This window comes from Opisthocomus hoazin, chromosome Z, assembly GCF_030867145.1.
Source record: "Opisthocomus hoazin isolate bOpiHoa1 chromosome Z, bOpiHoa1.hap1, whole genome shotgun sequence".
In the NCBI taxonomy this organism is placed as follows: domain Eukaryota; kingdom Metazoa; phylum Chordata; class Aves; order Opisthocomiformes; family Opisthocomidae; genus Opisthocomus; species Opisthocomus hoazin.
Window position 1 is genome coordinate 49,440,565 of NC_134454.1, and position 17,767 is coordinate 49,458,331.

General features: G+C 42.2%; 1 protein-coding gene across 3 annotated transcripts in view; it reads right to left on the reverse strand.

The window, feature by feature from the left end:
• Positions 1 to 17,767, reverse strand: part of NTRK2 (neurotrophic receptor tyrosine kinase 2) — a 212,830-nt gene that overhangs the window by 185,103 nt on the left and 9,960 nt on the right. For all 3 annotated transcript variants that reach the window (XM_075446957.1, XM_075446956.1, XM_075446958.1), the window contains exons 2-4: positions 10,493 to 10,567; positions 10,184 to 10,255; positions 849 to 917 (exon numbers count right to left, since the gene is read on the reverse strand). In XM_075446957.1, coding sequence (XP_075303072.1) covers positions 849 to 917; positions 10,184 to 10,255; positions 10,493 to 10,567 — 216 coding nt within the window. The remainder of the gene's footprint in view (positions 1 to 848; positions 918 to 10,183; positions 10,256 to 10,492; positions 10,568 to 17,767) is intronic.

Sequence of the window (17,767 nt, forward strand, 5' to 3'; positions counted from 1 at the left end):
AAGTGATTATATGAACCTAATTATCAACAACACATACCTAGGGGGCATAACCTCTTTTTGTGGCACTGGGATTTGCTCATTTTATTTCTCACATGCTGAAGTTCACCAGAAGAAGTTGAGGATTGGAAGGCTGGTGCTGCAATTCTTGGACTGGCACTTTGGACAACTGCTGACTGTTCTGAGCTGCAGGAGAGCAATCTCCCTCTCCTCTGCAGTCCTAGTCCTCCCAAAGCTCCTGGAGGCTCTCTGCAGTCCCACATATTAGCAAACAATGCACAAAATGACCAAAATTTTGGAATGTATACCAATGCAGAAATTCTGCTTGATGGAACAGAGGATAAAGATGTAATATTGAAACAATCAACAAATGTATGCTTACCATTGCTTCATTACTAGATGATTATATAAAGCACGGTACAACTCAAAGAATTTGAGCAAATAAAAATATCCTTCAATAGCCAACCATAAGCATAGCAGCTGTGGGGCCAATAGGAGAATATGAGCTAGGCTTCATTTGAAGATCTGTAGAAGGCTGTATTTTCACTAGCTCAAATATTTAATACAAACACCAGTAGTTTTGTGTGAAATAATCTCACAATAAAATATTTTAAAGCTGAAGGGAAGGGGCTGTTTTGACCTCTACATTGTTTTAAAAGATACACTTGACCTTCTTGAAGCCCTGGAGTGAAAATATCTCTGTATTTAAGTGTCCAGTGTTGCTGATTTCTTTGGATTAGAATTTCATTCCTAATCACTGATGGACCTCTACCTTCAACAGAACAAACTCCAAAGTCTTGTTCTTCCTTTCCATCCAAAAATCAACTTTTTTTTAAGAAATGACAACTTACAGATCAGACAAACCCAGATGGCGAAAAGGCTTCTTGGACAAACTGGAGAGCTTGTTTCTGGATAAATTGCTGTGGGAAAAGAGAAAGACTGCATTAATTAGAATTACTTCTTCTTACACTGAAAATACAGTTTGTGTCTCTTAAAAAAAATTAGGAACGCAAACGAGCTATTAAAAGCCCTTCTTCCGTTGACTTCAGTTGTAAAGAAATGGTGCTCAGTCTCATTTTATGGTCTGATGGATCTGAAGGGTTTGAATCCATTCTGCATCTAAGTTCAAATACATTCAAAATCAAACTCAGCAGGGGTCAACATTTTCACTTTTAGCATTTCTATTCATTGCAGAAAAGCAGCAGATTTAATTGTGTTTGAAAAGTATTTTGTAAAGTCCAGGTGTTAATTACATACTCAATTTATTCATAAGTTAAATGGGTGTATCCCATTCTTTGAGGCTGCACCAAACTCTGTACTCATGTAAGCCCTCCTCACATGCTAGCACACATCCACATCAGAGCCTTTTGGTTATTCTTTTCAAATTGCATGTACAACATGCACCCACGTGGAAGATCAAAAGGAAAACTGTAAAATGCCTATATTGGGCTTTTCTATGTCAATTAAGCATTTACGGTTTCCAGTGGTAATTAAATGAAAGGCCCTCTCCCATTATGCAGAGCAAAGAAATTTTCATCTGAATCAGAAATACTCCTTCCCTCCCAGGCTTGCAAAATTGCTTTCTCTACCCCAAAGCAAAATAATGCTGTTTTTCTACTGCCTTATCAGTCCACCAATTAAAGATAGAGTAGTAAACTGTATAACTGCCAGCAGTACTGTGTAAATCAGTGTTGTGAACCAAAACATCACAAGTTTTATGTGGTACTATAAGGGTGCCATAGGGGCTCCATACTTAAAGTCACATTGCATTTAAAACCATCTTTTCCCCTGACTAGAGATCACAGTGTTTACTTCCCAAACTTTCAGTCCTTGATCTCCGAGTACAAGATAATTTTAAGACAAATTACAAGTTGGATCTTCTACAGATGTTTAGAACCAAATCTTTAAGAGATATTATTTACTATATTTCCTCACTGATTCCTTCTGGCAAACAACAGCCTGAAGTTTACAAACTGACTGGTCCTAATGTGTGAGAGCAAAACAGATGAACTAGTATTTCATTAGACAGGTGAACTGATCTGCCCTATGGCGAAAGAAAGAAGTTGAATCCTTATACGGACTTGGGCTTTTGCCTCCAGCACCAAGGCAATGTGAAGCACATCAAACCCCATCCCTCCAAGGGCAACTCTTCACTTGCCATGTACGACAGCCCCTTCAGTTCTGACACTACCGAGCAGCACATGAGGTTGCCCCTGTGGTATTACCAAACAAGGCACGTACCTGCTTCTCTTACCTTTGCAGCAAGTAAATCACAGCACCACAGAACCACAGAACAGTTTGCGTTGGAAGTGACCTTTAAAGGTAAGGTAGTCCAACCCCCCTGCAATGAGCAGGAACATCTTCAACTAGATCAGGTTGCTCAGAGCCCTGTTCAACCTGGCCTTGAATGTTTCCAGGGATGGGGCATCTACAACCTCTCTAGGCAACTTGCTCCAGTGTTGCACCACCCTCATCATAAAAAACTTCTTCCTCATATCTAGCCTGAATCTACCCTCTTTTAGCTTAAAACCATTACCCCTTGTGCTATTGCAACAGGCCCTGCTAAAGGAAGCTTTTAAGCTCCCTTTAAGTACTGAAAGGCTGCAATCAGGTCTCCCCAGAGCATTCCCTTCTCCAGGTTGAACAAGCCCAACTCTCTCAGGCTTTCCTCACAGGAGAGATGTTCCAGCCCTCTGATCTTTTTGTGGCCCTCCTCTGGACCCGCTCCAACAGGTCTGTGTCTTTCCTGTTCTGAGGGCTCCAGAGCTGGATGCAGGACTCCAGGTGGGGTCTCACCAGAGTGGAGCAGAGGGGCAGAATCCCCTCCCTTGACCTGCTGGCCACGCTGCTTGTGACGCAGCCCACGACACAGTTGGCCTTCTGGGCTGTGAGCTCACATTGTCAGCTCCTGTCCAGCTTTTCATCCACCATTACGCCTAAGTCCTCATGAGGTTCACATGGGCCCACTTCTCCAGCTCGTTCATGTCCCTCAGGATGGCATCCTGTCCCTCAGGCATGTCGACTGCACCATTCAGCTTGGTCTCATCTGCAGACTCGCGGGTGCACTCAATCCCGCTCTGTCATTGATGAAGATATTAAATAATATCCCTCATCTGGATCCCTGAGGGACACCACTTATCACCGATCTCCATCTGAACATTGACCACTACCCTCTGGATGTGACCATCTAACCAACTCCTCATCCACGAAACAGCTGACCCATCAAATCCACGTCTCTCTAATTCAGAGAGAAGGAAGTTGTGGGGGACCGTGTCAAAGCCCTTACAGAAGTCTAGGTAGGTAGTCACTCCATCATAGAAGGACACTAGGTTGGTCACACGAGACTTGCCCTTGAGGAAGCCATGCTGGCTGTCTCAAATAACCTCCCTGTCCTCCGTGTGCTTTAGCACAGCTTCTAGATGGATCTCTTCCATGATCTTCCACATGCAGAGGGGAAGCTGACAGGTCGGTAGTTCCCAGGGTGCTCCTTTCCACCTCTTCTAAAAATGGGTGCAATGTTTCCCTTTTTCCAGTCACCAGGGACTTCACCTGACTGCCATGACTTTTCAAATATGGTGGACACTGGCTTGGCAACTGCATCAGCCAGTTCCCTCAGGACTCTGGAATGCATCTTGTCAGGTCTCACAGACTTACATATGTTTAGGTTCCTCAGGTAGTCTCGAACCTGATCTTCCCTTACAGTAGGAGGGACTTTGCTCCCCCATTCCCTGTCTTGCGGTCCACTCACTCAAGAGGTGTGGGAAGAGAGATTGCCAGTGAAGACTGAGGCCTAAAAGTTGTAAAGTACCTCAGCCTTTTCCTCGTCCATTGTTAATAGTTTGCCAGTCTTGCTCATCGTGGGGGTACACTTTCTTTGACCTTCCTTTTCTGGCTGACATACCTATAGCCGCTATTCTTACTATTCTTTGCATCCCTTGCCAAGTTCAGCTCCAGCCACACCTTGGCCTTCCTGATGTCACTCCTACACAACCAGGCAGCATCCCTATACTCTTCCCAGGATACCTGTTCCTGCTCCCACTGCCTGTGCATTTCCTTCCTTCTCTTTAGTTTGAGCAGCAGGTCCTTACTCTGCTATGCCGGTCTCTTGCCTTCTTTTCTTCACTTCTTACACCTGGGGACTGAGAGCTCTTGAGCTCTATGGAAAGCATCCTTAAAGATCTGCCAGCTTTGTTCTGCTCCCTCGTCCCTGAGGGCAGTTTCCCAGGGTGTTCTATTGACTAACTCCTTGAAGAGCTGGAAGTTTGCTGGGAGGCAACCAGGTTGAATTCCTGGTTTCCACACAGCAGAGGACCCTGCTCTTCCATATCAGGACTCCCTAATGCAGTCAATGGGTTCCTCAGAGAGATCTCTGTCCAGCTGAAGGCGTTTTATTTTGTGTGATATTCCCTGGCACCCTAATGGGAGAGCCAAGCTCAAACTCCGACTCCAGATGAAGGCAAATCAAAGCGGATTGGAAACTCTCTACCACCAACAGCATCTAAATGCTGAAATACCACAACACGAATCAGAAAATGGGCCACCAACATGTTACATAAAAGACCCAGCTATCCTCTGAGACAGTATTTCTCTCTTTATTCTTTTAACACCTTAAAAATAACATTTTCAATAATATCTTTAAAACATGAAAACTGACTCTGGGAGAGTGTTTGCTCTTAGTAACCCAGCATGGACATAACATCCCACCTACTTCACAGGCAGTGAAGTCCCATCTTTCCTAAATCACAGAATGGTAGGCGTTGGAAGGGACCTCTGTGGGTCATCTAGTCCAACCCCTCTGCCAAAGCAGGGTCACCTACAGTAGGCTGCACAGGACCTTGTCCAGGCGGGTCTTGAATATCTCCAGAGAAGGAGACTCCACCACCTCCCTGGGCAGCCTGTTCCAGTGCTCCGTCACCCTCAGACGGAAGAAATTCTTCCTCATGTTCAGATGGAACTTCCTATGCTTCAGTTTGTGTCCATTGCCTCTTGTTCTGTCGCTGGGCACTACTGAAAAGAGTTTGGCCCCATCCTCCTGACACCCACCCTTAAGATATTTGTAAGCATTTATTAGGTCCCCTCGCAGCCTTCTCTTCTTCAGGCTAAACAAGCCCAGCTCCCTCAGCCTTTCCTCGTAGGAGAGATGCTCCAGTGCCCTCATCATCCTCGTAGCCCTCCGCTGGACTCTCTCCAGTAGCTCCTCATCTTTCTTGAAGTGGGGAGCCCAGAACTGGACACATGACTCCAGATGGGGCCTCATTAGGGCAGCGTAGAGGGGAAGGAGAACCTCCCTCGACCTGCTGGCCACACTCCTCCTAATGCACCCCAGAATGCCATTGACCTTCTTGGCAGCCAGGGCACACTGCTGGCTCATGGTCAACTTGTGGTCCACCAGGACACCCAGGTCCCTCTCCACAGAGCTGCTCTCCAGCAGGTCCACCCCAAGCATGTAGTGATGCATGGGGTTGTTCCTCCCCATGTGCAGGACCCTGCATTTGCCCTTGTTGAACCTCATCAGGTTCCTCTCTGCCCAACTTTCCAGCCTCTCCAGGTCACGCTGAATGGCAGCACAGCCTTCTGGTGTATCTACCACACCTCCCAGTTTGGTGTCATCAGCAAACTTGCTGATGGTACATTTTAACTCTTCATCCAGGTCGTTGCTGAAGAAGTTAAACAAGACTGGGCCCAGTACTGACCCCTGGGGGACACCACTAGTTACCGGCCTCCAACTAGACTCAGCGCGGCTGATGACAGCCCTCTGAGTTCTGCTATTCAGCCAGTTCTCAATCCACCTCAAAAAAAAGATTTCCTCCTGGCTGTTAACATGTTTTCTTGCTCAACTTACTCATGGTCATCTAACTCACCCCATCTCTTATGAAGTGCTGAGCTGCCTGCTTCAGAGCTATGAACTCTATCAGACAGCAAGACTGTGAGAATTATGCACTGCCATAGCTACATCTTCTTACCATTTAGCCTCAGGCCAGTCATTGCTTTTGGAGGATTACTGCAAATCTTAAGGCAGAAGAACAGCCCTTCGTTGTTTAGATTCATGAGCCACATTTACCACCCAAATTGCACCAGGTATGTTACTTTCTGAACACTTTGTGCAGGTATCAATGACTCCACATGAGCCAGCAAAAAAACAGGACTGACTTTCAAGTAAAACTATCCAAACAATAAAGAGTCATCATTTTGTTTTTAACCACTTCAGTGTTGAAAAAACAAAAGCACTTGACAGCTTTAATTGTCTTTTCAGATTTTCAACAGCTGTGTTCGATACGCACCAGGAAAGGGGTAAGAAAGGGCAGTAACAACAGTAAGAACAATTAACAATTCCTGTGCCTGTACTGTTGGTCATGGGTTGAAACATTTAGTGCTTCCAGGACTGAAGTCTTTTCTCCCATGCAGTTTAGCATGCGGAGACAAGAAGGAAGAGGAGGGAACAGATCTAAGAACTGGGGGAAAGAGGTGATGAAATGGCCATTTTGCTACGCTCAGACTCCCTCCACAGGCAACTGCCTGCTCTGCCCATGGCTGGAGCCAGCCCTGTGTGCAAGCAAGGGAAAATCTGCAGCAAGGTCTCGAACAGTTTCATTTAGCTGCCTCACCTACAGTGTAGAGATACAAACACATCTTAATACCTAGAGCTGTATATATATACCACACTCACAAGTCCACGATTCAGCGATGCAATTGTACAGTCTGGCAACTAACAATAGCTATTTTTAAATATTTTTGGAAAAATGTGCTTGATGTGAAATTTATGTTTGTGTTTCAAGGTACTGACAGTATACCATGCACATGTATTACACAGGTCCATTACAACCACTGTTAGCAGCAGATAAGCTTATAAATAATAACACTAATAAACTAGGACTTTTTAATAGCCTGTTAAACATGTTGACTGTTGTGAGCCTGCTGACTAATGTGAGTCTAAAGTCAATGAGAACACCTGAATTAGATGAGCAAGGCTATTAATTAGACTTAAGTAATATCTGTTAGAGCATTTATTTTCCTGTTGTTTATGTTATTACTCAAATCTTCTCATCATACATAACTCTAGAAAAATATTCGGGCTACAGAAGTTTGGCCAAGAATATAAGGTAATGACAAAAAAGGGCTTGTTAATAAGTTCCTATAATCTGATATTCTTATGTGATTCATAAAATAAATACTACATTTATATAACAAAGCTCCTTAACTTCTTTAAAATATTTTTCATAGAAGAAAACTGTAACAGCATAATTATGAAAATTAAAATTTATACAATTACATCAAAGTGTTTGGAGTTTGTGCTTCCTTTATGGGATAGTAACAAATTATTGTTTCAAAATAAAGCACAAGACTTCTCAAAGACCTGTACTCAGAGGTTACTCTTGCAAACTGAAATTATTTCAGCTCTTAATAGTCCTCACTGTCCCAACCACAACAGGGGCTGCACTTCATTCCCAGCGCAGTCAACAGTAGTTTTATTGCTGATGACAACAGGCAGTGATTCACTGGGGCTTTCAGAAACATTTTAGTGTGCATCAAGACTTGCCAGAGAAAAAACAAATGCATTTTTTGCAGGTGTAATAGATCAGCCTCGGCAAAAAATGTCTCCATACTTACTGCTTTGTCATGTGCATATAGAGCAGGTGGTGCCACTTAATATTTTCCATCTTATCTGGGCTTATCCTGTGTCTGCTAACGTTACTAAATCCCCACCAAAAGAAAACACAGTCTGAGACTGGGTAAGCTCCTGGTTCATAACATATGTATTCTGGATGAGGATTCCATGTAAATCAACTGAACAGATGTCAGTCAGCCTAAATTGTTTCTAACAAGCAGCTTCATGAAATACAGATCTAGTAAAGCCTGCTTACCAACAGATACGTATTCCACATTTGACTGCATGCCCCAGCTGAAGCTCTTCCTGTGGCTGAAGTATTTTAAAGACATCCTGTCCACATGGATTCTGTAGTGTCTAGCAGGTCATATATGCACAATGATACTTGTCCCTTAAGTGGGAACTCTAATAGGGTCTCCCTGTTCTGCCCAATGGTCAGTTTTCAGAAAACCTGTTTACCTGTGTACGTTTTGGTTAGAAGCAACCACTGGGGACAGAGACACTTTGAGACTGCATGAAACCCACTTCCTTACGGGAACAGGCAAAAAAACCTGTCAAGAGGATCCCACCAATCGTCTCAGTTACCTTCTGCAGTGTCTACTTGCCCATACAGCTGTAAGGTCTTCCAAATATCTATTTACCTTGCCCCAAATTAAACTCATTATTTCTCACTCTGTACTCATGGTCATTGAAAGAACTGATTGCTCTCCTCATCATAATTGCTACTTTTTTAAAGGTAAGATGTATGTTCCTTTTCAGTCTTTATTGGACTGAACATACTCAGCCTCTGAGTCTCCATACATTATCTGCTTTACAAGCTCCTTATAGCTCTGTTGCTCTTCTCTGGAGTATCTTTCAAGATGGGTAGATTCAATGCCCTAATCTATATACCGTATTCCAACAGATGCCTTTCCAGCAGCTAATGTAAAAGGGAAAAGATGTAAAAATCTAACACAAAATTCCTTTTGACCCCAAACTGAATTTGCTTTGTTCTGCTGCGTTACACTGAGATTCTGTCCCAGCACAGCCACTAAATCTTTCTCTGCAAATGGGCCTCTCAGCCAGTAAGTTCTTATTACACATCTCCACAGTCAGTGCATATTCTCTTGGCTTTATGGAATTTCATCTTTTACAACCGTAATTCACTGAGCAACCATTACACAGGTAAACATACAAATTCACCCTAGAAGATACTTCCATTGTATCACCAATGGATCATAGTAAAAGCTATTTACGTTATTAATGACTATATGAAATAACATGTAAGACTTATAGGCTGACAAGATCTGGTTCACACTCCTCCAGTGACTATTCCATATTAAGGACAGCAGTTACTGTTTAGGCAGACATGGACATTCACGCCCACTTCCTTTTATGAATTAATTGCCATTCTTTGGAAAACACAGATGCAGAAAGTGATTCCATTTCATTAGTAAAGCAGTCATTCCTGTGCTCTGTTCAGTAGGTCTTCCCTATTACAAGGAAGCATCTTACAAGCCCAAGGCTTGGTATTACATCTTCCCGCTCTCACTAGGACTTTAACAAAAGCACTGGGTTAAGTGCTAAATATAGCTAATGAAGATGGATGGACTGAAACACATGCTTGAATACCTGGCTAAAACAGGGTACCTGTGAGGAACCAAGCCCTTCACAAGATCTCAATGTTTTGTTGTACTAGATCCACAGTTTTCCATGTAAGTAGCAAGCGAGCTACTCCACATGTGTACCACCAAAAAGCACTACAGTCCTTTAGGGACATGTACTTATACTAAAAAGAAACAAAGTCTCTAATTTTAGCTGTTCATTTTTCTCTGCGCTTTTACAAAGAACTTGGATCAGTTCAGCCTCTGCTAGATCCAAAGTGTAAGTAATCTAGGAAAAAACAGTCAAAGAGCTGCACAGGCACCAACTCTGCTTCCTGAAGCTCATGAACCAAAATTGCATTTGGGTGTGACAGCAACCTCATTCTTTCATTCTGCTTTGGGTGCATTAGTTCAGCTCCTGAGTGAGCTTCGAAAGTGAATCTTCTGATCATACCCAGAACTTAAGTTCACAGTCATGCCCATGACAGTCTCTGGGCACGCACACTGGTCAAATTACATTACATGTGCTCCATGCGTGCACCTACTGCACTGCAGCTGCTAAAACATGTTTGGCCCACTGTATCAGACCAGAGCTACTCAAACCCATGTTACTGAGTGTGATGCACAGTGTGGACATCATACCCTCAGCACCAACTTACTCAGCTGAGAGAGATACTCTTGGTGCTACACTACTTACCACAAAAGACACAGCCAAAGTCCATTGTTAGATACAGGATAATGAAGCGGACGGTCCTTTTACCATCCCATGTTACGTTCTTATGCTCTGCCAGCTCCTCATCATACACGTCCTGTGTTCTGCCAGTTCCTTACCATACATTTCTTACTTACAGTCAGTTAATGACAGAAGACAATTATAAGTCTGTCTTGTTAAAATATTTTTTACACAGGAAATGGTCGAAGAGAGAAATAAATTAGCAAGTAAATTAACATCAGCTGGGGAGTTTTGAGTTAGAAGGCAGATGCTACTCTTACTCACATGTATTGTAGATTGACGTTTTTCACAAATGCCTGACGGGACACAAATCTTAAGCCTGAATCCACCACAGTCCTGTGAAATTACATAAAACTGTTAGAATATTTCATTTAAAGTATAATGGAAAGCATAATGATAATAATGGTTACAATGGGAGTATGGATGAAATCTCAACAAGGCTGAACCACTATATCTACAACTCTCCTCTGTAACACACAAAGTTAAGCCGACACTCTGATGAGATCTCTACATGCTTCTATAAAAGCAATACAGAAAAAATGGCTTTAGAAAATACACATCCCATATACTCACAGATTTTTAAGTCCAACATAAAATCCAACTTCATTGTCATTGATACTTTCTAATCTTCGCTGGTTTGCGATGTAACTGTTGAAAAGGCAAGACAGAAAAAAGTATGAAAGTGGATTCTTCCACGGCTTTGCAAGTTCAGAGCTCAAGCACTGCTGTCTGAAAGTCAGCAGTGATTGCCGACCTATTGTAATTAACACTAAGATCCAGTCAGAGCATCTGCAGAGGGAAAGTGCTCCTCAAAAGCTTCCCCATCATTTAAATGGTACTTTGTGGGACGGGGCTGGAGGAGAAACAGTCGAGTTTTACACAGGTGAAATGAAGCCTTGTCCATCAAGGAAGCAAGACACCCTGAAGTCACAGCAAGCAAAGCTGCAATACAGTGTCACCGTTCTCCAGGACACATTTCCGGACCTCATCGATTTCACAAAAGCAAAAGGGCCAACTTTAACGAAGGCAGCGGAGTTACCCCCACTTACAATGAGGGAGGATCAGACTGCCCTAATCTTTCCTCTAACATTGTTAACCACTTGTTAAACTGATCTTCTCCCTGCCACAAAGTAGTTTCAGTTCTGTTTACAAGGTGTGGCAATAGGAAAACTGCGGAAAGGGAGGCTGTACTTCATGATGTTAGATCACAAGCAGAAATTAAGAGAAGAGAAACTGCCATAGTAGACCAAAGCACTGAGTCTGCTCACATACCAAGCACATCTGCCTGAACCCCAAAAAGAATGTGGGTATGCAAGCCAGTCCTTTGTATTGTCATCATGTGAGATTTATGAATAACCAGTGACATCCCACAGGCTGGAAGTTAAAATGTTTTACAGATAATGCATGGGATGATACATAATCTGCTACCTCTTCTGCAGCAAGAAAAAAAGTTTCACAGTGCAAGTCATGCAGTGTAGGAAGATGAAATTGGTGGAAACTGCAACTCAGCTGACACTATGGTCAAAAAAGTAAGCCTGATGTGAGAGATACCTTGCTAAGGAGTCCAACCTTGCTAAGGAGTCCATGCATTTCAAAAGATAACTCCAGTCCCAGAAAAACTTGAACAGAGATGAACCTACATTTTCATGAGCATCCAGAACTAACGAAAGCTGCAGGCAGGTTTTCCTAAAAAGGAGGAGTCTCTCTTTGCTAGAATAAAACTTGCCTTCATTTTAAGCATTTTTTTTTTATGGAAAGCGAATTCTGTTGAATTGGAAAGAAGGTGTATTACTTTCCCAAAGGCAACCCATCTACCTCAATTGATGTGTTACAGAAATTCACTGTGTGCCCAGATTCCAACAAAAGCTTAAGAATCCCAAAAGTTGGGTTAGGCTCTCCTCCAAAGGTGGAAAGTTGACTTCAGCTATGCTCTTGCCAGGTACCAGGAAAATCAAAAAGCTTCCCTTAGTGGCATTCAGTGCCCCTTGGGAAAAAGAAGGGTGGTAAAAAGACAATGCATGACGATAGACAAAACACACTACTACAGCATCATTTGACACTTGACTGCTCTGCAGGGCTTCTTAGGGTAAGATTAACACAGTGTACCCATTACAAGATAATAGAGTCCTTCGTATTTTGTGTTTCCTTCCTTGGATTTTTTAAGGCAATCTGATTTACTCTCTTGGGGTTTATTAATCTATTTTTTTGTTTGTTGGTTGGTAAATTTACATATTTTGCCACGTAAAAGCAATTCAGTAGTTTATAAAAGACTATCAATTCTTCCAAGCATCCTACAAGTGAATGATGGTACTTCCTCTGAACCTGCCCTGAAGAAGGACTCCTGATTTAATTAAGTATCACCTTCTCTGTCACTTGGATCTCATCACGCTAAAATAAAGTTACGCAAAATGTATTGAAGATACTTTCCTCATCCTGCCCTCAGTGCTCAACCAGTGAGAATCCTGTCAAGACCAGACAGAGGTAGGGAAAACACAGAAAAACAGGAAAATAGACAGAGAAACACAGAGGGAGAGGAGACTCCAAAGAGTAAAATAAAAGAAACTGAGCAACTAGCTGTATTAGACAACGTTTAAGCCATCAAAAAAATCCTCTGACAAACACTGCAAGAACGCAGATCCATCACTTCAACGCACTTATCACCCATCCGAATCTGACATGGCAATTTGAATCATGAAAACATTTAACTAGAACCTCACACTATGAGATGCTCTAGAACTTGACATAACTTACAGTGTCACACACAAATATATTAGTGTATTACATCCTGTGGTAAACCTCAGCCAGTGTAAAACAGCTCAGCTCTGCTGAATTCAATAAGCTACCACAATTTACATCAGATGAAGACCTAAGTATGAGCACACTATCTATATAAAAGCATCAGTGTTGGTCCACGAGGGAGCAAAGCAAAAGGATGATATTTGGGATCTTTTGTTTCCTTCTCTTTTTGAGTCCCTTAAAAGAAAAGGGGGGGGGGGTGGGGTGGTGGTATGCTTTACTCTGGGATAGTACTAGATTCTTTATGGTGAATAATTTATGATTCCAGTTCCTAACTGAAAGAACCCAAAGAAACCACTGATTCTCCATAACCATACTTCAAGCAGGGACCCTAAAGAAATTCTGGCTAAGTGCAACTAACCCAAAACAATAACTGCTCCGCAATACATTTGTAAAAACACTCTCAGTACAGAACACGACAGTAAAGCAAATTTCACACAGTTGGAAATCCTTGAAGAAAGAGTGGACGGATGTAATTTATCATAAGCAGCTCACGTCCCCTTACGCTTCCTTACTTGCTTAACAAGTCTGTTTTAGTTAAGCCTTTGCAGCTATTTCATAGCAGTGAGAAAGAAAGGAGCACGATGATGTAGCTGTACACTGTAAGGGGAAGTTGTTCTTCTGTTTAATTTAGAGGCAGGTCTGAAATTAAACCTCTCCCTAACTGAAGTCTATTTTTACCTTCTTCACAACTACTCTACCTTGATGTTACTTATCATCAAACATTAATGCTCTAAAAGCTCTGAGTCGCAGTGGGCGAGGCTGAGGAACATAATTTGCCTGCCTGCCTGCCCTTAAGAATATTCATCCTGTTCTTTAACCGAACGTTTTTATTGTTGCACAGAAGAAAAACATCCTGAGTCATGGCTGGCTGAAGTCACGTGAGGAGCCTGGAAGCTCCCACTGCACACCACAGCAAAGCGTAGCATCATCGAACCCGCCTGCGTAGAACCGCGTCGGATCACACGAGCACTGACTGCTGCCTCCCAACCAAACCCTCCGCTGCCTACAATACTATTCGCTTGATTATACTATAGCATTCTGCCTCTACTTCAGTGAGTCACCAGTAAACAATATTTGTTTCCAGACCTTTAATCTCATCTCCCCTTTGTAAACTACTGATTAATTCTAATGCAAGCATTCAGAATCACACACCTGCTGACTGCACACTGCAACCTACAGTAACACATTGATCTCAGCGCACCTCAGCAGCTATTGAATAATGCCACACGCTCACACTTCACCACTTCTGCAACATTCTGGAAAGGGTACTTTAAAATTCTGTCGTAAAAGAGTGAACTCCTCCAATTAAGTTCTCTTTAAGAGGGCGGTCCTCCCTTCTGCTCATTACACATGTGAAAGACTACAGGTAAAATCTGTGTAATGTCAGTGAAGCAACCTCTCAACTGCAAGTGTATGAAGAGAAAGCAGGTTCTGCTCTTTAAATTATTTTTTGCCTCAATAGCTCAAAAAGGGATTTCACTCTAACTTTCAAATCTTTTCTTCAAACTGGAAAAAAACGGTCAGCAGAAGTATACCTTCCTAACTCCTTTTATTTACTCTGTTTCCTCTGGATGTATGTTAAGGTACACTCCTCCATTTGGAGCTATAAGGACATGCTGAGAAACCCGTGCAACTAGTCTTAACAACATAGATGCAAGCAAATAACACTGTAATACAGCTCCAGAAGTTATTTCTGTTGCTAGAAAACTCCCTTTATGGGAAACATTTTCTTAACACTCCAAAAAATAGATCCATTATATGTTTAGCTCTGGTTCATACAGCTGGGAAAAAAAGTTTTTAAAATTAATAAACATTCCCCAGTGAAATGTTTCTGCACTTTATACTCCAAGTTATTTTTTCACAAAACCTTTAGGGAAAAAAGCAGCACACTGCAGACATTGAACTGTCAGTAGATAAATTACCATTTAATGACAGGTCACATATGACCCTAGTCTACACTACTGTGAGAGCAGTATGGTAACATTGACCATTAAACACTGCAGAGTTCCCCAATGCTGTATTTTCTTACAAACTCAAATGTCAGACCAAGTTCTTCAAAAGGTATGCTAAAACTCAGGGACATTTTCAGCACATCTGGGCTGATTCATGGTTATGCATCAAAATCATGCAAAATTTGTAAGCCTGACACAGTACTTGATGAAACTTGGCAGATTCAAATGGTTTCATTTGCAGCCCCTCTGAAACCAAATTTAAAATAATGCTCAAGGGGTGTGAACTCACATAGTTTGAAAATGAAGCATAGAGCTACACAACGTTGCGTATCAGGAATGCCAGGTTTCAGACAGATGTAGCGACCAATGATACAATCTCCGCTCAACCAAGAAATCTTTATATATAGGACCAGGCTCCCCCTAAGAAACTCTTAACAGCAAGCAATGAGCCTGACACAGACACCTACAAGCGACAAGTACTCTACAGATACACAGGCTTGTTCCAGTTATTTTTTTCTACTTTGCTGTCGCCATCTGGTACCATCAGCACCAGATTTCATGAGGCCAACCTCAAGAAACAGAACTTCTACTGCTAAAAGAGCATGCCGTCACTTGGGAAGGAGGCAGTGTGTTGAGTTAGTCCACCGCGGACTCACCTTGCATTCACTGATTTTACAAACCGGTGCTTGACTGCTTGGCTGTCTAGTGTCTCCCAACAAATTCTGAGCAAGTGCTGTGGTAGTATTTTTTTTTAAACTGTGAATCACTCTGTGTTTCACAAAGAGTGAAAAACTGATTGCCACAATCACAGGCTCCTTAAGTCATCTTTTGGGGTTTTTTTCCCTCCCATTTAGAGTATTTAACCATGAGTCACAGAAGACTACAGGAGGTAGCCCTCCACACGCCAGTACAGCAGCTCCAGAGCTGGCATAATTAACTCTGGGATCTTTCTTTAGAGCCACAGGCACACCCATTTTTGAGCAAATCCTTCACTACGCGTATCCTGCATTCAGGTAACTCGCTGTTGAGGGCGATGGAGAACTTAGCATCTCACGGCCAAGGTCCAGTCCACAGTTACCTTCAAGAACTCCCTATTCTTGATGTGTGGCTGCGTCAACTGTCAGCAGACTGCGGGACTCCGACATTCTGCTCCATGCCAATATACCATGATTATTCAATTAGTAGTATCCAGTTAGTAGTAAACAGTTGCCATTGGTAATTGCTTCTCCAGTGCTGTCATCCTGAACAACCAGTGCAAACCCACCAGCTTAAGGCAGGAGAAAGCGGGAATTCAGTGGAAATCGCCATCTTGTTTTGGCACTGCAGGAGCGGACCTATACTCTCACCTCTGAGTACAGCTCCCTGGGAAATGGAAGACCCACGGTTTGCCAGCCAACCTTAGTTCCCTTTTTACAGTATGCAAACACGAAGGCAAAAGTAAAAATAAATGAGTATGTCTGCAATGCAGAGTTTAAGGAAACAGTTACTATATTTAGAAGCAGGGAAAACAAAATGTAATACACCCCTGGGCTTACTTACGTTTCTGGTTTGGCTTCAAGGTGTTTGTTCTGTTCTCTTCAAATAGCAGACTATCAAATAAAGCAAACTCTCGAGACATTTCATACAGCTTTCCAGATTTAAGATTCATGCCCTTGACCAGCTCCACCTTCAGAATTAGTTTCCCCAAAATGCACGCAAAGCTTATGTAACAATTTTCTCCATTTGGAGACCTGTCCTCCCCCTTGAGCTCGATGAAGTTTGTACATTTGGTATTCCACCAAGATACCATTTTTTGACATTTCCCCAGATGACAACTGACAGTTACAATCTAGCTTTTCCTTAAAAAAGATGTTTTGGAAATGTTGATATTTCTTAATGTAGTCAGAAAAAAGTATCAGCTGGCCAGACAATAACCTAGTTATTCAAAAAGATATGTCTTAATCACTGACCTTATCCACAAAACACATTTCATCCACTGTGTATGAAATAATCTCTACAGACTGCTAAGGAAGAGGCTTAAACTCCTGTACATACTCCTTTACAATATATACACTAAAAATCACACACTAAACAACATACAAAAGGACAGCAGTGAATGTGCCTTTTCACTAGTTCTCAACAGAAAGCAGACATAAGACTAATCTTTTTTGTATTTGACTTGCAAAGAAGAAAGGGCATCTCAAAGGAATGAATAAATACAAACAAATATACGTGACATTGCTTTCTCCTACAGAACCACATAGTGCAGCAACTCTTCAACGGCTAGTAACACAACCACTCTCTTTTTCAGCACTTGCATACACTACCTCTGTAGCTGTCACTGGCCTTGATGCAAAAGAGAATAGCAAAACATCAGTTCCATAACACCATAGTAATATTGTTCCAAATCATCCTTTCTATGCACCATTTTAGGTCCCTCAGTGAATCAAAACATTAAAGCATCTTGGCTGATGTCAAAACCTCTTCTTTCCAGGCGCCCATGCTCAGGCAGTGACTTTGTGGAAGGGATGTCTTAAGTGAGTTGCACGTCCTTCAGAGTTAGATAAGCACTTGACATAAATCAGCATGCTTCACAACATTTCAAGTCTTTTGCCTGTCTCCAGGTTTTGACACGTTCAATATGCCATGACTCTTTGATTTAATGTTAAGAAATTCCCTCTGAAATTCCCTCTGAGGTCAGTCTTTCCCCTCACACGTATTATTTGCACTGTTTGACATTAACACTTGGCTTTACTCAGTTTAAAAATACTGGCTCTTGGAACGTCAAATACTCTGTTCAATCTGCTCTGATATTGACTGGATCATCGAGACATATGTCCATACCTGCTACATTGTCCACTGTCTCATGCACTGCATGCAAGACACCTCATGCCAAATACAGATCAAAAGGTAGTACTTCCAAATGATGGAGTGAAACTGCAAAACTTCAAGCCATCTATCCAGGAAAATCCATCTATATCCTGTTAATGCATTAAATTTGCTGAATAATTTGACTCCTGACATCTCAAACGATACTCCCCTTTCCATAAGCCAGCAAAAAATTTTCCTTCTTCTGTTTTCATTTAAGTCTTGAGAGTCTACATATGGCCATAATCTC